General features: G+C 37.2%; 1 protein-coding gene across 2 annotated transcripts in view; it reads left to right on the top strand.

Moving 5' to 3' along the window:
- GALNT1 (polypeptide N-acetylgalactosaminyltransferase 1) overlaps positions 1-21,423 on the top strand; it is an 80,713-nt gene that overhangs the window by 20,914 nt on the left and 38,376 nt on the right. The window contains exons 2-3 of one of the 2 annotated variants that reach the window (XM_050767258.1): positions 1,439-1,675; positions 10,483-10,657. In XM_050767258.1, the coding sequence (XP_050623215.1) occupies positions 1,537-1,675; positions 10,483-10,657 (314 nt within the window). In that variant the 5' untranslated portion in view covers positions 1,439-1,536. Of the gene's footprint in view, positions 1-1,436; positions 1,676-10,482; positions 10,658-21,423 lie in introns of those variants that run through there. The other variant, XM_050767259.1, reaches the window with a different exon arrangement.

Raw genomic sequence — 21,423 nt, 5'->3', positions numbered from 1 at the left:
TACAGGTGACCCAGTATCAGGTATTGAGTAAGCATGATTTTCAGGTAAGAACATGACAGTAGCATCCTTGTTTTCATCTTGCAGTCGGGGAGTATTGGTTTGGTGAAAGGAGGAATATGGCAAGTGATCAAAGTCCCTAGAGAGATGAGCATAAATAATGACTTTACATTTATAAGTATCACTTAGTGTTTTCTCAGGTTGCTCTCTAGCAACCCTTGTGAAGTAGGCAAGAACTGCTGTATGTATTTCATGGATAAACTACAGGCCTGCCCTGAATTGTTCACGTAAGTGCATCTCTGATGGCCACCATGGAACTTGTTGCATAAAGTTGTCCTTGTAAGAAGCTGCTACCTTGCCCACACTCTGGTCCGTCCAGGGCGTCTGCATTTGTAGCTTTCAGCATGGACACAGTGCGAACTCTTGTTTCCTCACTCCACTTCATAGGAATGCACTTGGTTTATATTTCCCCTGGTCTTCAGTGACACAGGCTTTGAGCCTCAGAGTCAGCTGCTGAGCGGGAGATTCTCCACCTCTCTGAGGTCTCTCAGGCTGCTTCAGCATGCTCCAGGATGAATTCCTTATGCTTAAGACGCCTATGCTCAAACTATCCCAAATGACTTTTCAAAATTGTTAACAGTTCCTTTAGTCATTTTCTCATCATGGTATAGCATGATAAAGGGAGATAGCAGGGTGGGAAATGGAAACTAAAAACAGGGAAGTGTATAAAATTGTCAGAGCCAAGACTAAATGTCAGATCTTATGACATATACTTTTCTTTCCCATTTTACTTTCCACGAATCTGTTTCCTGAATGATTGGTGACTGTTGCAGTTTTAGATTGAGATTCAGTGTAAAAGAGGAATGAGAGTTAGCTCGGGAAGCTACTGTAGTGCGGCTCCAAGGAGAACTCTTATTAATTCTTGAGCCTGGGTACTGAATGCGGACAGTTGAAATGCACTTGGAATCACTAGTTGCCTAATCCCCTATGGTAATTAATAGCTTAACTTTTGCCTTAACACATAATGTAGCAATTGAGTAGAAAGGTAGTTAAGACCCAGGTGTTTGATGAGTGTGAAATAGTAGCTCACTGTTGTTTTAATTTGCATTTCCTAATTGTAGGGAATTGAGCACTTTTCTACGTGTTTGTTGGCTGTTAGGTTTCCGTTCTGCAAAGTACCTGTTTATATCCTTTACCTGTTTTCCTATTGGATTGTTGTATATTGATTTGTAGGAATTATTTATGTAGTCCTGATACTCTTTATATATTTTATAAGCATTTTTCCAAGTCTGATTTTCAAACATAGTCTTCATAGTGAAATTTCTTATTCTTAATGAAATTAATAATTTATAGTATTTAATGTTTATAATATTAAATTAATTTTATAATTCACTTTTGAGGTTCTGAATTTTTAAGTTAATCTTTTTTCCTTTCTTTGTAGGGTATGAATGTGATTTCTGATGAAACTGGATTGGAATAATTTTCATCTTTGTATATTTATATATATATTTTTAAATTTTGCATTTGACTTAAAGTGCCATGAGAAAATTTGCATACTGCAAGGTGGTCCTAGCCACCTCCTTGATTTGGGTACTCTTGGATATGTTCCTGCTGCTTTACTTCAGTGAATGCAACAAATGTGATGAAAAAAAGGAGAGAGGACTTCCTGCTGGGGATGGTGAGTGACATTTTATAATACAGCTGTTTTAATCAGTATATCACTGGTTTTTACTAACTAATTTGGGTAATATAAAATTTTAACTTTTTTAGATTAACAGATGTCCCTGACTTCCTGTAGGAGATACGATGATCATATTGATAGTTCTCAAATGGGTTCATCCAACACTTAAAAGCATTAAAGTATCATGTATAGAATTGCTAAATTCGACTTTTGTGTTCAATATTCAGTGTAGTTAATTTCTTACAAGTTACTTTATGTTACTTAATAATGTGGGTATCTCATAGTTGGGCATATCAAAGTTGTACAGAAGATTAGTGTAATGCTGAGTGGAGCATTAAAATTGCATTATAAGGTATCAAAAGCGATTACTCCAGCCCTCCCATCTCAGTCCTAAGGGGAAGAAGTTTTTATAGATAGATGTGATCTGGAGAGGTTTTTGTTGTTGTTGTTAATGTTGTAGATAGCTCCAGTTAGTACTTCTAGGGAGAACTTTTAAAAAGATTGGGTGATAGACTAGAGGCTGGAGTGAGATCATTGCAATATCTAGTATGGAAAGGAAAGAAAATATACAAATATAAAGGAGGGAGGGAATAGGTAGTACTGATATTTTTGTCAGAGGACTTTGGAAAATTCAGTTTTAAACTCCTTTTATTCAACAAACAAATTCTTTTTTTTTTTTCATTTTTAACCATAATGAAAATGACTGCATTGCAGGAGTCAGTAATCCAGTTGTTGTGGGCTCTGAACTCTGTGATTAGTTATAGAATACATGGCTGTACAGCAGTTCTACTATTTTTAGAAATTATATACAAATAATTACTCTTTCAACATGTTTTAAGCATATAGCCACATTTAAATTTTTTGCACTTTTATAATGAGAAGGGCCTTTGATCCCCCAAAACTTACAATAGAAAAAAATATTAATTTGTATTGTTAACTGTACCAACTTAACTGTAATTGTTATATGTGGGCTTACATAACTGGTTCTATTTATATCTTCCTGGGAAATCTGCCTAAAATTAGGCTCAGTTGCTAGTACTGAATTCCAGTAATGCCTAGGCTAGTTCTTAACTTAAATTTTCACTTTTTTGAAAGGTTTTAATACATTTTTCATCCAAAGTCAGCCTGTTAGTTTGTATATTTACTTTATAGCTCTGCTGTTTAGTATCTTTGTTGGGTGACAAAATGTTGCCTCCTTAACTGTTGCTAGAGCTGTACTCATGCCATCTGTGTTTAAAACAAAGAACAGGTATTACCATTCATCAGTCAGAAACTTGAGTATTCTTTTCCCAAACAGAATGGAATAAATTTCCCCTCACCCTACCTTAATTCATTGCCATTTATAATAAGCTCCTGGTGTTCTATCTTAAATGTAAAGACTTGACAGTGAGAAAGAATAGGCTCTGTAGCATGTGAAGATTCACTTGAATGTTTTTTTGACTTTTATATGTGCTGGGCAAGGTACTAGGTTTTGTTGATACACAGTTGAACAAAAAAATAAGACAAAATTCCTCCCTTCAGGGAACTCACAGTCTAATGGAAGAGAAATAACAACAGTAAATACCAGTATACTAAATATCACTTTAGGAATATGCACAAGAGTAGAAAGGAAGGAACGCCTTGGGATGTCTGAGAAGCTGCAGTAAGGAAGTATGTTCCAGCTGAGTATCAGCTTGAGCAGGTGTTTGTTAGGTCTGTTGGGAGAGGGGAAGACCTTCCAAGCAAAGGAAAGAAGGATGTGCAAGATTAGCAAGTGAGAACAGAGTTGATAGGAGAACAAGAGCACAGGATGAAGCTTGGGAGATGGCAGAGGCCATGTCACACAAGGCCTTTTATGGCATTGTAGGGATTTTGGACTTCATCTGTAGACAGCGGCATGGCGCTGAAGCATTTTAAACAAGGGAGTAAGGCCTGATTGGACCTGGACTTCTGGAAGAATGCTTTAGTGGTCATGTGACTGATGGACTGGAAGAGAACGAGGCAGGTAGCGATACCAGTCTGAGACTGTTGTGAGAATTTGGAAAAGAGCTTGGAACAGACACTAAAATGACATTGGAGACGGAGAGGAAATGAATATATATGAAAAGTATTTAAGTAGTGGAATTTACATAACCTGGGGAGCCATTGAATATAGGGAATAAGAGAAAGAGAAAAGGCTAAGGTGGCTTTCATGTCTCCATGGTTGGAAGAATTGATGTTCCTCAGAAGAGGAGCAGCTTTGATAAAAAGGTGGATGCATGAAGTTGAATTTGGATTTTTTTTTTTTCATTTTTCTTATTTATTTATTTATGAATGAGATGGAGTGTCGCTCTGTCACCAAGGCTGGAGTGCAGTGGCACAATCTTGGCCCACTGCAACATTTGCCTCCTGGATTCAAGCAATTCTCCTGCCTCAGCCTCTTGAGTAGCTTGGGTTACAGGCGCATGCTACCACACCCAGCTAATTTTTGTATTTTTAGCAGAGATGGGGTTTCACCATGTTGGCCAGGCTGTTCTCGAACTCCTGACCTCAGGTGATCCACCTGCCTCGGCCTCCCAAAGGGCTGGGATTACAGGTATGAACAACTGCACCCAACCTCAGTTTGGAATATATAACTTTGAGGAACTGGTAGAGATGTTCTGCAGTAGAGGATGGTCAAGATGGAGAAAACAGATGGGAATTTAAGCCTTGTCTATACATGAGGCTGTGCACGGTATGTGTAGAGTTGGAAGACACAGACTCCCTGTTGGAGAGCCCCTCCTGGAGGGTCACTGAAGGAAGAGAAGGCTTCCCGAGAAGTCAGAGTAGAATGAAAAGCCCCAAGGAGTAGGTCATAGAAGCCCAGTCAAGGGTGGTGTTTGCTCAGAGATTTTACCTGAGATAAAGTGTTTCTGATAGGTTTGGTATAGGGCTTCTCGTGACCCTAGCAAGTGTCATTTCAGGGATGGTAACTGTGGAAGTCAGTGGATTCTGGATTCGATATACCAGAGAAACAGTAGGGATATGGCTGTTCTTTAGGAAGCTTCAGCATGAAGGGAAGCGTGTAGTATACAGTAGTTATAAGAGAGAAATGGAGCCGAAGTTGGTTTTCTATGTATTTATTATTATTTGTATATGTTCAGGAAGAGGTTTAAACTATAGGGGAAAGGAGGGATACTTGAAAGAACAAATTCTCAGCAGATGAGACAGTGTGGTATCAGAATCGTGAAAAGGATTCTCCTCAAAGAGCATTCACAGATTATTATAATTTTGACAACCACTAGTGGTGTAAGTTTCAAAGAAAAAGACTGGGTTTTGTACAGAAGTACAAGCTAAAGGAGCAATAATCTGAAAGTAGCAATGTAGAGGTATGAGATGGCATCATTGCCTCTGGAGGAAAGGAGAATGAATCATTCTCCCAGAAACAGTTGGTTAATGGACTCTGGAGGAGAGCTAGACTTCAGTTAAGTCTGAAGATGGAGGCTGTGTGTTGTGGAGACCAGACAGTAGAGAGACTTTACAACAGCCTGGGGGTGTCAGGGTGTTCAGGGCACAGACTGAGAAGGACGTCCCAGTGTGAGAGAAGGGCTGAGCAGCCGGAGGGAAAGTACATAGCTAAGGGGAGATAATCTTTGAGGTCCATGGTAGTCTTAAGGGGAGAAATGATTAGGGGAAGAGCACAGTTGATGCTAATAAGCAACAGTTTGAAAAATCTGCTTTGATGTGAAGTTTCAGTGCAACAGGTGCTGAGAGGTCCTAAGTCTTCAGAGCCCAGAAGTTATTAAGGTTCTGCTAGTGAAAAATTGCTGTGGTGAATTTGAAGAGATGTTTACTAAAGAGGATCAGGGAGAGGGGATGGGTAATGGCACCAAGGATGCCAACTTTCTAGTGGAATTAACATGTGCATGACCTCAGAGTTTCCCTCTTTTTTTTTTTTTTTTTTTTAAAGACGGAGTCTTACTCTGTCACCCAGGCTGGAGTGTGATGGCACGATCTCGGCTCACTGCAACCTCTGCCTCCTGAGTTCAAGCGATTCTTCTGCCCCAGTCTCCCGAGTTGCTGGGATTACAGGCAACCGCCACCACGCCCAGCTAATTTTTGTATTTTTAGTAGAGTCGTGGTTTCACCATGTTGGCCAGGCTGGTCTTGAACTCCTGACCTCAGTTGATCTGCCTGCTTCGGCCTCCCAAAGTGCTGGGATTACAGGTGTGAGCCACCATGCCTGGCATCGAAGTCTCTCTTGATAGAACACATAGGGCCTCCTGGATCTTTGTTTTGAAACAACCAAAACAACAACAAAAAGCACTGAGCATTGTAACACTCCAGAGTGACTGTTTCAATATTGGAAGCACCTAATTTCTGAATGTTCTACTTTACAGCTCTGATTTCGGTGAAATTTAGCAAATTCTATTCTCTGGTGTGAAAAAAAGTTTCCTAGGTTTGAATAGAATGGATTGATGTCATTGTGATAGTGCTGAAGGCTTCCTGTAACGTTGTTGTTGATATGCTGTACTTAAAGAGTTTTCTAAGATTCTTCTATTTACCTGTTACTTGCCTGCTTCAAGGAATAGTGGGCCAGACTTTGGTGATTCCAGAGGGGTTTGTTTTTTTCTGAGTAGTTCTCTTATAGGTCTATACTTGTATTTTATACCTAAGGCTATCTGAAAATAGCAGAGTTCTCCTGCTGCTAGAGTTAGATTGGGCTCCCTTGAAAGAATACGAGTGGTGGGGATTATGGCCTAGGAATATTTTTACTACTCTTCTGCTTACCAGAATTAGCTCATTTATCCACTTTATGGATTTGGGTGTTATATAGAGTGTTCAGTGTTTTTAAAGATGCAGTTTCAAGTAGTGATTGATTCTTCCTGTCAGTACTGCATTTTTAGATCATTAAAATATTAATTATTTAACTTTTCATGTACTTATGCTGGAATTATTTCAACTGTTGAACATTAGGAAGCCTTGGAGAACATGGTTTATAGAAAAAACTTCCAATGGTTAAAAACTATAAAATATTACTAGTAAAGGCTATAATAATTTCATAACAAATTTTTAAGTGTTGATATTTATATATGCAGCACAGGTAAATTGAACATGAAATTGGAAATTGACAAGGATGTTGAAGTAGCAGAAAGTTACCAGTGAAAGTTATAGATGATATTTTGATGTTTAAAAAATCAGTGTGCTGCATTTTATTGCATCCTACGTACCTTTGTTTATAGAATATTCTGTATACCACTGTAAAAGTGATAACATTCTAGTTACCATTGTGAGCCACATTCCAATTTCAGAGATGTTAAAATGTAGGAGGAAACATTTTGAAATAGTGAAATATAGTGCATAAAGACAGTAAAGATGTTAATTGTATAGTAAGATCAGAAAATAGTTTTGGAAAAATGATTTTAGCCTTTTATTAGTATATTTACCCCCCAAAAAGAAGTCATATAACTTTGTACCTCTTTACTTTCATGAGAGAAACACACATAAGAAATTTGAAAAATACCTTAAAGTGTATTCAAAGGCATGCCAGTGGTTTATGTATGTTAATCTTATTTGGAGACTTTCAGAGTGAACCTCTGGTTTTCTTGGTAAATACCTTTTCTAAATCATGATACTTATCTACAGTGTCATGTAAATAAAACTTAACTGAAGTATATAATAAAATGTGTTTGTTCTCACATAATACTTTGGAATGACACCTTTGTCCCTCCCTTGTCAAAGTGATTCGATTCTTAGAAATGAGCTGCATGTGGAATTTTATGCAAAGATATTTTATTTAGTTCATGAAATGACATCCAAACTCATTTCAGTTTCTTTCTAATAAAATTTTCACAGAACTAACTTGTAATATACATAGAAGACTGGCAGTAGAGTACATGGAAACTTAATGCTTACCATCTTTTTAGTTGCTTTCCAATACTGTAAATGCATTAATAATAGCATATATTCACTAACCACATGCATTTCATCCAAACTCGTTTGCCAAGAAAATTCGTTTAATGACAAATTTAATTCTGTAGGATATTGTAATTTCTTATTAATAATTAGAGTATTGTGGATTCTCTAAGTCATGCAGTAGACATATAACTTTTGATTAATGGTAATTTTAAATGTGGCTCTGAAATTTCATATGTAATGGTAGGTTAGAGTACATAATGCAGGTACTGTGTTAGATTTTCAGATTATTAATAAATATCAGGTGATGAAATGTGCAAAATATTTCATCAGCAGGATTGTATATGCTGTACATTTTTGCCTGATCCTTTAAGATCGCAAGACCGACTTTAAGTTTCTGGTTATATAGTTTCATATGTAATAAGCAATTAAGTTTATGTTTTGTAGTATTTATAGTAATAATTTCTCCAGTCGTCCTTAATGCCCCTCCTCCACCTTGAAAATTCTCAAACAGAAACAAAAGTAGAGAGAATAGAAAATTATGGCTGGGCACAGTGGCTCACACCTGTAATCCCAGCCCTTTGGGAGGCGAGGTGAGTGGATCACCTGAGGTCAGGAGTTCAAGACCAGTCTGGCCAACATGGTGGAAACCCATTTCTACTGAAAATACAAAAATTAGCCAGATATGGTGGTGCACGTATGTAATCCCACCTACTGGAGAGGCTGAGACAGGAGGATCACTTGAATCTGAGAGGCAAAGGTTGCAGTGAGCCAGGATTGTACCACTGCACTCTAGTCTGGGTGACAGAGTGAGACTCTGTCTCAAAAAACAAACAAACAAAATTTAAACTCTCATAGATCCATCATCTGGCCTCAAGAGTTGTCAACTCATGGCTAGTTTTGTGGCATGGATACCTCTTTCTCTTTGTCTCCCTCCGACCTGTTTTGTTGTTGAAGAAGAAATTGAGGTATTTCTCATTTCCAGTTTCCTGCAGTCTGGATTTGCATCCCTTTAATGGTGCATGTCATGTGCCTTTGTCTCACATATTTCCTGTGAATTAGGTCTAGAGGCTTGATCAGGTTGAGGATCTTTTTCCCCCTAGCAAAAACACAGATGGTATATGTATATGTTAATACTCTTCATTTAAAAATTGAGCAACGTGAAAACGTTTCTGTTTTCATTTTTCTGTAACGCATTATTTTATACTAAAATAGGGCATGGGTAACAGAAGGATATTTATAATCAGGGCCACTAGATGTCTCCCACCTACTCTTTATGTTTTCTGTGCAATCCACAAAAGATCTTTGTCACCTTCAGACCTCTGCTGGTTCCTTTTGACCCCTGATATACCAGTCCCAAAATCTGTTGGTTGTTCTTTACTTTCGGAGGAGACTGGCAAGTAGAAATGACTATACGAGTTTTACAATTTATGATTTTTAAAGCTTTAAAGGCTTATTTTGTATGGAGCATTGCACTTCTGTATTTGTATTATAGTTTTTACTACACTTGTTGATGATTTTTGTCATTGAGAATTTAAAAAAATTCTACCAACCATTATATTTAAGGAGCTTACTTACTGGGCAAATATTAGGCAGGACTTGTTTTTAAAAACTTGTTTTTACTTGAGTTTCCTATAATTTTTAAAGTGATTTGTTCCTTGTAAAAACACAGTTTATCCTGAGAACAGGGGAAAACTAATGCACACTTTTTTCATCATCATTCTCTGAAATCTGTTTTTAAATTCTGGACATGGTTGAGGACACAATGAATAGTTTCACATCCTGCAGCTCTGGTATTGGTCGGTGGCTTTGTACCACTGGCCGAAACAATCACCTAAATAAAGTCAACTTTACCAGCTAGTCTTGTTCTTGCACAGATGAAGCCTGACTGAAGAGAGATGGCTTTTCTGCACCTTGATGCCACTATTTTTGTTTAGAAATGTTTTGAGGATGCCTAAAAAACATTCTACAAGAGAATAAAACTTTAGATTTTTAAAATAAGTAATGCATAAAATGTATTTTCATCCCGTTTTTGGCCCCACCCCATTCTTTAGCCATCCCTTTTAGATGAGAAGTTTTTAACATAGTACCTTCCAAATTTAATGAATCCCAGAACCTGTTTTTCTTGGATATTTATTAACATCTCAAAAGCATATAATAAGGAACAAAGCTTGGGAAGTGCTCATCAGGCACATTGCTCTTTTTATGTCTATATCAAGAGATAACATTACTTTTGATGAGAATGCTTGTTCTAATGGGAGGGGTACATGAGATAGGTTTGACAATCATTATAATGAGAGATAGTAATTGGTTAGAGACATAAGAACCCTGGATAAAATAATGTCATAGTCAAGAGTAGTAAATAACCACTACAGAGAGATTCAGAAAAGCTACAGGCAAGAGAAGCCATTTTAGTTGGGCATGGGAAGGCAAATAGGAATTTGGTGTTGCAGCGATGGAAGTGGGAACGGGATGTGAGCAAAGGCATGGAAGCAGGAAAATGTGAGGCACGTTGGAAGGAAGGCAGTGGGTGGCTGTTTGACCAGAAGATGAAGTACTGTGGGGTGGGAGAAGAAGGCCTAGCAGGTGATAGGTTTGGAAAATTAGGTTCAATTCCACATTACAGAGGTTGGACTCTAGGAGGCCATAGGAATAACAGTGAAGTCTGCACTTTAGGGAGGTCATTGTGGGAGTAGCTTTTGAGATGGGAGCCAACACCATGCAGTGACTCAGGTGAGTGGGGCAAGGTGAGGAAGTCTTGAATCAGGACACTGGTGTGGAGGTGGAAGACAAGACAGCCCCTTGGAAGGGTTAACAGCCTTGGAGAGGGTGGGCCCAGAAAGGGGTCTGGTTGTTGAGGGCACAGTTCAAACACAAATGTTATTAAATAGAATCATGAATCAATCAATTGCTATGAAATTAATGTTAGTTAAGTTTCCTCCTATTCTTAGTTCTAGAGCCAGTACAAAAGCCTCATGAAGGTCCTGGAGAAATGGGGAAACCAGTCGTCATTCCTAAAGAGGATCAAGAAAAGATGAAAGAGATGTTTAAAATCAATCAGTTCAATTTAATGGCAAGTGAGATGATTGCACTCAACAGATCTTTACCAGATGTTAGGTTAGAAGGGTAAGTACCTATTGTGGTCCTGATAGTAAGTGAATGAAAAGTATGTTCTGAATTTTCAGTAAATTGCACTTGAGTGCTGATTGTTCTTAAGGCAAATGTTATATCACTATGTTACTACTTACCCCACTTAGAAAATAATTAATGCTGATAGAAATAATATCTCAAGCTTCTACTGATTATTAGCACTATGTATTTCAGGCATTGGAAGATAATTATTTATCTTAATGGATTAGTAGAGGATTTTAAACTTTATTATTACCAAAATACTCACATACTCAACTTTTTACAAAAGATTTAAGTTGTATGTAACTTGAAACAGTGAAAAAAACAGTCATAAGTGCACAGTTCGCTGAATTTTTGCTATGTATACACCTGTGTAACCATCAGCCAAATCAAGACATAGAATGATCCCATCACCCTTGAAAGTCTCTTTATGTTTTTTGTAGTCAGTACTTCCATCCCCAGAGGCAGCCATTATATTGACCTCTCTAAACATAGAGTAGTTTTGTCTCTTTTTGAACTTTTTATAATGGATCCACACCATTTTTTGTGCCTTTAAGATTCATATTGTTGCATATATCAGAAGTTTATTCTTTTCTACTGTAGTATAGTGATTTGTAATATGAATATGCCATCGTTTATTTATACATTGATAGACCTTTGGATTATTTCTACTTTTTGACCACTATAAATAAAACTGTGGTGACATTCTTGTTCATGTCTTTTGGAGGACTTAAGTGCCCGTTACTGTTTGCTATATACTAGAGAAAGGAATAGATTATGCATTTATATAGCATTAGCATGTGTTACCAGACATTTTCCCAAAATGTTTATACCAATTTACACTCCTATCCGCAATATACAAATTAGATGTCTAGTTGTGCCGTAAGAAGAAGGTAATACAAGGTACTAGAGTACAATAGGCTGAGTTAAAAGCAAGCAAACTACAGAAAATAGGTAGAGTAAGTGAACATATACATTCTGTGCTGAGGCCCCCTGCACTCCTTGTTCCCATTGATGCTGGCAGCCAAGTTTGCCTCCTCCAGAGAAGAGACTGGAAGATCTTTCTCATCAGAATTGGATAGCCCTAGAGAGAAGGGTAAGTACCTAGTGTGGTCCTGAGAGTATGTGAATGAAAAGTATGTTCTGAATTTCCAAGAAATTGCATTTTAGTGCTGATTGACTTGGGAAAGTTTCCAACTTAATGGCACAGCCTGATCACCCTTACGGAAATGCATAGTCAGTGAGTCCTACTCACGTGTTTAGGCCTCATATTCAGCCTCTTGGTCTTGCATTCTTAGTAACAAATAGATAAGCAAAGAATACTAGACATCTCAGGAAGCCCTCAACAAACAGAAAAAAGCAACTTTGAGGGAAGAAAAACTATTAAGGTAGAACACATTAAGAGAAATAACTAATAACCTCAACAAAATAGAGAATATATTACAACCATAAAATAAGAATAGGATACTATTCAAAAGTTACACTGAGAACCAGAAAGAGCTTTTGAAAATAAAAAAATGAAAATAAAAATGCAACAAAGAGATGGACAACAGTAAAATTATATGAACATTGAAATGACAATCAGGAAATCCAATATTTTAATAATAGGAGTCTCAAAAAGAATTTTAAAAATAGGGAAGAGAAAATTTATCCACAAAATTTTCCATAACTGAACTGCACAAATTTTCAAATTGGAAGAGCCCACCAACTTTTTGTGACAATAGATGAAGATAGACTGCACTCCAAGACATTGTGACTTTTAGAGAACACTGAGGATTTCAACTCCCAAGGGGGAAAAAGAAAGACCTTTTACAGGTTTCTTAAGAGGCGAAAGCAGGTCACAATCAAAAGGGTTATTAATCAGAATGCCTTCAAACTTCTCAGCAGCAACTCTAGAAACAAAGGAGCAAAATTCTAAAGGAAAATAATTTCTAATCTAAAATGTTATATTTAGCCAAACTTGCAATAAAGTGCACCGGTTAAATGAGGATATTTTTGGACATGCAAGATCTCAGAACATTGAACTGCCACACATCCATTCTCAGGAAGTTACTAGAGATAGGACACTACCATTTAAAACCTTAGTTTTAAATAAACTAAGGACAAGAAAGACATAGAATGTAAAAAACAGGAGATTCAGCTTGTGTGAGAAATGGTGAGAATGACCAGAAGATGATGAAGGGAGAGCCTGAGTGAGAGTTGCACAGGCAGAAGCGACCAGCCCAGACGGAGCCGGTGAGAAAATTCCAGAAGAGACTTCAAGAAGATGCCACTGAAGTTACACCTGATATGGCTGAATGTCTACAGTAGATTTAGACAATTGATGGGAAGTTTGGGATTAAAATACATAGAAAACCACAGTAAGAAAAAAAAATTAAATGGGCACTACCTTCAGGGAAAACTTTAAAAAACTTGTTCAGAGAAAACAAAAGTAATCATGGTTTACTACTACATGGCTTAGCCATGAATAAGTCATGATAAGGTAACTGTTGAATACTGTGCATGTAAAAATTAAACAAAGGAGATGAAGAGTATCTCTTTATCCAGCAAGTTGATTAAGTGGAGATCCGTCAAAAGAAGCTTAATTTGTAAAGATTTTTCACAAACTGTTTGCTTTCCTGAAAATTTAAACATTGTTGAAGAAAACTGGAGACTCTCCACAGTCTACAGTTTAAATGATGCTTGTATTATAAACAACCTTACACTTCGTTCAAGAGCCTCAACTATTATTGTTTCTAGTAGAATCGTTTTTGTCATTTTAATAACTCCCCTACGTATATCACCACTCTCAACACATGTTATTAAACATTTATGTCTTTTTGTCTTGATGTGGTTTTTGAAGATACTTTTATTAATGAGTACCTTCTAAGTGCATTGTAAGTCACCAGGTTTTGGACATTGAACAGCTTTATGATACTAGGAACAGTGTTGAAATGGTGTGATACAAATGCTTATGCACCAAGTTTCACACTTGATGATCAAGACTCCTCAGACCCGACAAAGTCCACTTTTGTGAAAGCTGCCAGTACATAGTCCTTCTGGCCAACCACTGGGTCTCTGTGGGACTGGGCTGCCTAGGAGGTAGTGCAGAGTCACTGCTACCACTGAGTAGCCTTTTTATGTCTTCATTCCATCTCTGGACTGATACCCTTTTTTTAAAAAAAAAAAGTTTTAGAATTTTTATTATGGAAAATTTCAAATGTATACAAAAATAGAGATAATAATGTAATGAACCCTCATGTATTCACCACTCAGCCTCAGCAATTCCTAACAGTTTTGTCTTATGAATTCTTATACCCTCTGAGATGTCCCCCAACAATCTTTGCCTCCTGGGATTCACACCTCTTTGTAGTCTCCATGTTGCACTAAGATTGGTCTGTTTGAGCAATAGAACATGGTGCAAGTAAAATGAAGTATCTCCTTCAATATTATGTTATCAAATATGCTGTGGCTTCCACATTGGTCTTTACTCTTGCTGTGATCATTTGCTCTGGGATAAGCCCCTGACACAATAGCAGCAGCCCTATGTCGACACTTGTGTGGTTTATGGCTTTTTGTGAACAACCAGGTAAGTAAGATTAGAAGCATATTCTCTAACCCCAAGCAAAGACAAAACATTTCTAAATATTTTGGTATGTAGCTCTGAAAGATAAGGACTCATAGAAAAGAAAAATAAAAATCATGATACCATTTTCACCCCTAAAATAACATAAACATCCCTTCATATCATAAAATAGTTAATATTCAGACTTCCCTAGTTATGACATACATATTTCTTTTTTTATAGTGTAGGTGTCAGGATCAAAATTGCAGCTGGTGGATATTCTCTTAAGTCTCTTTTATAAAGTCTGTAGGTTCCTTCTCTATCTTTTTTCCTTACAGTTTATTATTTGAAGAATCCAGGTAGAATACCTCACATCTTTTCTCAGCCTACATTTTGCTGACTGCATCACTGTGGTGTCATTGAACATGTTCTTCAGTTCCCTGTCCTGTGAATTGGTAGTTAGACCTAAAGGCATATTGTACCAATATCCTTAAAGTCAAGTAAATTGTGTGCTTGTGGTATTAAAAGTGTGAGATCTGGCCCATAATATGCATTGTTATTGGACAGGTTCATTACATGTTTCATTTGTCTATTTTCTCTTTTTGTAGCTCATGTTAGCTAGGAATTAAGTGCATTGAGGAAGAAAATATGTTATCAAAGTTGACAGTGTGAATGCTGCATATCAAAACTTGTGGAATGAAGCTAATTCCATGCTTAGGTGATAATATGTACCGTTAAATACATATGACTTTTTTTAAAAAGAAGATGGAAAATTACTGAACTAACCATCTTAAGAAATTAGAAAAGGAACAAATTAGAATAAGTAGAAGAAAGAGTGGAAACTTAAAGCTTGGAAACTTAGGAAATAAAAATGTACAGTAGAGGAACAGCAAAGTCAAAAGTTCATGGGAAAAAAAAATGTTAAAATCAAGAAAATAAGGAGAGTCACAAATCCATATAAGGAGTGAAAGCTGGTGTCATTACAGATCCAGACCTTAGAAGATAATATATCACAAAGATGAGAAATTATAAAGTAGAATACAAACATCAAGTATAGAGGCTCAACAAAGCTGAAAGTTCTTTGGAAAAAAATCAATAAAATAATAAAATCAAAAAACGCCTTCCTAAATAGCAAATAATGGTATGAAAAAGACAGCATCCCTGCACATCTTGCAGACATTTGAAAGATTATACGTAGATTTTATGAGGTTTTTTAAATAGTCAAACTCATAGAGGCAGGGTGTAGAATGGTAGTTGCCAGGGTTCAGTGGCAGGGGAGAAAGGAGGAGATGCTGATTAGTGTTTCAGTTATGCAAGATGAATAAGGACTAGATATCTGCTATACAGTATTGTGCCTGTAGATAACAATACTGCATTGTACCCTTAAAAACCTAGATCTCATGGTAAGTGTTCTTACCACAATGACATAAAGATAAGATTATAAGTGAATATTATAAATAACATCCCAATTTTTAAAAATTTAGATGAACTTACTAGTTCCTAGAAAAATATAACTTAGTGAAACTGACATCAGAGAAAAGTAGAAAATATAAGTGTTATAGCTATTAAGTATTGTTATAGCTATTAAGTGTTATAATATTAATATAAGCTATTAAATTAATTATTTAAAATCATTACACACGGCTGGGCACGGTGGCTCACGCCTGTAATCCCAGCACTTTGGGAGGCTGAGGCAGGCAGATCATGAGGTCAGGAGATCAAGACTATCCTGGTTAACATGGTGAAACCCGGTCTCTACTAAAACTGCAAATTAGCCAGGCGTGGTGGCACATGCCTGTAGTCCCACTTACTCAGGAGGCTGAGGCAGGAGAATGGCGTGAGCCCGGGAGGTGGAGCTTGTAGTGAGCCCAGGTCACGCCACTGCACTCCAGCCTGCGCGACAGAGCAAGACTCCATCTCAAAGGAAAAAAAAAAATCGTTACACACAGACACTCACAAAGTCAGACATAAACACAGACTTCCAGGCATAGATGGCTTTGCCAATGAAAACGAAGCAACATATCAAACTTATTTCATGAAATCAGCATGATCTTGATATGAAAATCCAACAAGGTTATTACAACAAAGAAATATTACAGACCAGTAATCTCGATATGGATGCAGATTTACAAGTGAAATCCAGCAATATAAATAATACATTAAAAATCAATTGGTTTATTCCAGGCATGTGAAGTTGGTTTAGGATTTGAAAATCATTTAGATTCACCACATTTATAGGGAAACAGGTGGTAAGTTATGTGATCATTTCATTAGATACAGGAAAAACATTTGATAAAATTTGTCACTGTCATGATAAAACCCTTTAGCAAACTAGGAATAGAAGGGAACTTCTTTAATCTGACAAAATGTTTCTAGAAAAACAAAACCCTCCCAGCAAATATCTATATTTAATAATAATTTTGAAAGCTTTCCCTTTGAGATCTGGAACATGACACTGATGCCTGTTAACACCACTTCTGTTCAGTGTCGTACTGGAGGTCTTAACCAGTGTAAGGAGGCGAGCAAAATAAGTAACTGTTACAAGGATTGGAAAAGAGGAATTAAAATTTGTTAAAATGTATTAATTTAAGAAGTTCATTAAAATTTTATTATTTGCAGTTGACATGATTGTGTATAACAAAAATCCAAAAGAATTAGAGGATTAGAATCAAAAAGTGTTTAGAGACTGGGCACGGTGATTCACACCTGTAACCCTAGCACTTTGGGCACCTGAAGCAGGAAGATTACTTGAGTCCAGGAATTCAAGACCAGCCTGAGCAACATGATGAGACCCCATCTCTACAAAAAAATTATATAAATAGCTGGACACAGTGGTTCATAGCTGTAGTCCCAGCTACTCAGGAGGCTGAGGCAGAAGGATGTCCTGAGCTCGAGAGTTCGAGGTTGCAGTGAACCATGATTATGCCACACTGCATTCCAGCCTCGGTGACAGTGTAAGACTGTGTCTCCAAAAAAAAAAAAAATGTATTCAGCAAGGTTGAAGATTTTAAGGTTAATATTAAAAGGAAAAATAAATTGCATTTCTGTGTGTTGTTTTCTTACAAAAGCTAGGAAATAAAACAATTTTAAATAATACTTATAATGCAATCTGAAAATATCAGATATCCAAGAAAGGCTTTTCAGAGTAAACTCTAAAGCAAAGAAAAATTAAATACCTAAATAAATGGAGAACTATCCCACATTCTTGGGGTCGGACTCCTTAATATTATAAAGATGTTGGTTCTTTCCACATTCATTAGTAGATTTAATGCAGTTCCAATCATAACCACGTTTGCATATGTAATTTGACCAGTTGATTCTCAACTGTGACTGGAAATGCAAAGACCTGGAAGAGCTAGACATTCTTATTGAACTATTAAGATTTCCTAGAAAACTATAATAATTAAAATAATGTGGTATTGTTGCAAGGATAGACAAGCAGATCAGTGGAACACAATAGCGAGTTCATGACCAGTCCAATACATACTTGAACACTTGGTTTAGGACAAAGGTGGCACTATGTGGCAGTAGGAGAAGGATGATCTTCTAAAAAATGAACAAATGAGTTATGCTGGGCCAACTTGATATAATTCAAGACAAAACTGAAACTGCATCTTTACCTCACACCATACAGAAAAATCAATTTTATATGTATTACCTGAAATAAATGTGAAGGCAAACCAGCAAAGCCCTAAAAGTTCACATAGGAGAAAATAGATCTTTGTGATCTTGGCATAGGAAAGGACTTTGTTTTAGGTGTATTTCTACTAGATGGCTGGACTTTTTTCTTTTAAATGACAGCCTACCATTTATTTATTTAATTTTTTGCTTCTCTCGTGCTCATGTTCATAGGCAGCCTACCATTGAATGGACTCTCACTATGTATGTACACGCATATATATTTTTGAGGAACAGGGTCTTGCTCTGTTGCCCAGGCTGGAGTGCAGTGGCGCAGTCACAGCTGGCTGCAGCCTCAACCTCCTGGGCTCAAACGGTCATCCCACCTCAGCCTCTCGAGTAACAAGGACTACAGGTACATACCACTACACTTGGCTAATTTTTTAAATGTTTTGTAGAGATGGGGGTCTCACCATGTTGCCCAGGCTAGAACTTTGTGTTCTAAATTTAATCTTTGGTTTTTAATAGATGACTTTTGTGTATATTATGACTTGATCTACATGTATTATGACTTGATATATTTGAACTTCTTTTATGTTGAACCATATGAAACTGATATTCAACCACTTTTGACCCATGAAAATGACAGTTTCATAAACTTTGACCTAATAAATCTTGCTTTCTGTTTAGTATCTTTTTCCTTTTTTTCCTCTTTTCCTGCTTTTCTAATTGATACAGTTTCAACTGGTAAAGTTTTAGTATTCATGTTTTTCTGTCTCTTGGTTTGGAAGCTGTATACTTTTCCTTTATTAGTAAGACCTATGTATCTTGTAATTGTGAAGGTGTAGATTTATCTTTATGTGTCTACATGTTCAGTGCACATAGTGTACTTTTGATGTGAGCACTGATATTATTCTTCAATTGTGGGACATTCCTAGCTGTAATCTCAAATACTGCTGCTTCATTATTTCCTCCAGTCTGTTCTTTTGGAGCTACTTATATGCATATACTAGAGCTTCTCAATCTATACTCTTATTTTTTCTCTGTTTGTTCCTTTTCAAATTGTCTCTAGGTAAATTTCTCATTAATATCTTGATAATGGCAAAGTCCAAGTCTGGCTCTGCCATTTACTGGCTATGTGGTTTAGGACAAGTTGCCTGACTTTTCTATACCTCAGGTCCTTATCTCTAAGATAAGGAGAATTACAAGGGTGGTTGTGAGGATTTGTAAAGTGCTTTGCACGCTTCCTGCAATCTAGGATACAGAGAAGGCCTCTGTTCAAGGAGTGAGCTCCACGTCCCTATTTGATTCTCAGAAGAAGCTGACTCCAAAGGGACTTTTCCATCTCCACTTTTTTTTCTTTATTTTACTAGTCATTTCCTGACTTCCAAAGCAGATTCACAATGAAATGCCAAGTGGTAAATATTAGATAGTATTTTCTTAAGCCTCAGCTGTGCTGGACAGAGGTAGTCAGCTGCTTTCCATTCCTGCTCCCCTATGTGGAAGGAATGATGCTGTGGGATGGCCCCTGGAGTGCAGCTTTTTCACCACCTTTTGGAATCCAGAGAAACCTTGCTTATGTTCTAAGACACGGGCTTAACTGGTGTGTAGCTGGCTGTGTCCAGATCATCCTGTCTGCCAATAACTTCTACTGCCTTGTACAGTCTCTAAGGGCACGTTTCCTGAAGGAAACTGGAGGGAAGAATGACATTATTACACTGTTCAGAAGAGTTAAATAGAACCAACAGTCCCTGAATAACTTTCCTCATGTGTAATCTTAGGGAAGGAAGTGTAAGACAGATTCCAAATCATCTAGTAAGCCAATTCCATCCTATATAGTTAGTCTTAGATATTTAAAAAGTAATTTTAATAACATTTATTGAATGCTTTATTATATACCAGTATTATACACATTGTCATATTCAAACAGATGGGCAAAGTAGTAGTAATGTGCTCAGTTTACAAATGGGGAAACTTGGACTTAGGGAAATTAAATGATTTGTCCAAAGTACAGTTAGTAAGTGACGCAAGTGAAATTTGAATCTAGGTCTCAGGGTCAAAATATGTGCTCTGAATCACTGTGCTTTGCTCTTACTTTTATGGTTAGATCTTAGTTGATCTTCTCTGAATGAGAGTATACAGAGAAGTAATTTTGTAACATTGCCAAACACTGCCTGGCAGGTAGCCAGACATTTTATGAAATATGAGTTGTCATTGATAAATGCTAGTGACAGATGAAATTTAATGGGGGAAAAAGAATACATTGAAAATCATAGCTTGAAGGGACATGGAGGAGAGCATCGGATTATACATGCATAGTCACCTTGGTGTAGAAATTTCTTGAAAATTCTTTTCTTGGCTCTTTTTTCAAACTATAGTTCTTGACATATATATGGATGATTGATGAGCATTACAAGTTTTATCATAAGTTGTGGATTCAGCTTGTAGTTCTGTTACTAGCTGCTATCATGAACAATCTACTTTATTACTTTAAGCTTCAGTTTCCTCATCTGTAAAATTTGGAGAGTAATAACTCTGTCTTAGGGTTGTTACAAGCATACATGGGATAATATATTTAATCCTCTTAATGCAGTTTCAGGAACTTAATAAAAAGTCAGCAGGACCTTTTCAGGCCAGTGCCCTGAGATAAGATAAATAGAGTAGGACTTTTTTAGTAATGGGGTCTCACTTTGTTGCCCAGGCTGGTCTCAAACTCCTGGGCTCAAGTGATCCTCCTGCCACAGCCTTGCAAAGTGCTGGGATTGTAGACATGAGCCACTGCATCCAGCCAGAGTAGGACTATAACAATAGAAAAATATTAGTAATAGTAAGTACCAAGCAACTTCTGTAGCTCTATATTTCTGAATTGTTAGGTACACTTATGTGTTATTTAATGACTGGGGTATGTTCTGAGAAATAGGTCATTAGACAATTTTGTCATCGTGTAAACATTATAGAGTGTACTTACACAAACCTAGATGGTCCAGCCTACTACACACCTAGGCTATACGGTATAGCCTATTACTCCCAGTCTGTAAACCTGCATAGTATATTTCTGTACTGAATGCTGTAGGCAGTTGTGTAGTACAGTAGTGCTTGTGTATGTAAACGTAGAAAAGATACAGTATAAATATGGTATAAAAGATGAAAAATGGTACACGTGTATAGGGCACTTACCATGAATGGAGCTTGCAGAAGTGGAACTTGCTCTGGGTGAGTGAGTGCTGAGTGGATGTGAAGGCCTAAGACTTTACTGTATACACTGCTGTAGACTTTATCAACACTGTACACTTAGGCTCTACTAAATGTACTTTGCATATTAAGTAATTATGCTAGTATGTTGATGGTGGCCACAATGACACTAGGCCATAGGTATTTTTCAGCTCCATTATAATGATATGGGACTACCATCATATATGTGGTCTGTTGTTGTGGGGGTGCTGTTGAAGTTCAGCGGGGTGAATGCCCTGGTTATCCACCACAGTCCACTGGCAGCCGCACAGTTTGAGGGAGAGGAAAACAAATGGAAGCACGCTGGAACCGGGGAGGGAAGTATCTTCCTCCTGCATTGTCCCTCCAGCACCTTCTACCTACAGAGCTG

This window comes from Macaca thibetana, chromosome 18, assembly GCF_024542745.1.
Source record: "Macaca thibetana thibetana isolate TM-01 chromosome 18, ASM2454274v1, whole genome shotgun sequence".
Taxonomy (NCBI): domain Eukaryota; kingdom Metazoa; phylum Chordata; class Mammalia; order Primates; family Cercopithecidae; genus Macaca; species Macaca thibetana.
This window is presented reverse-complemented; position numbering and strand designations above follow the sequence as displayed.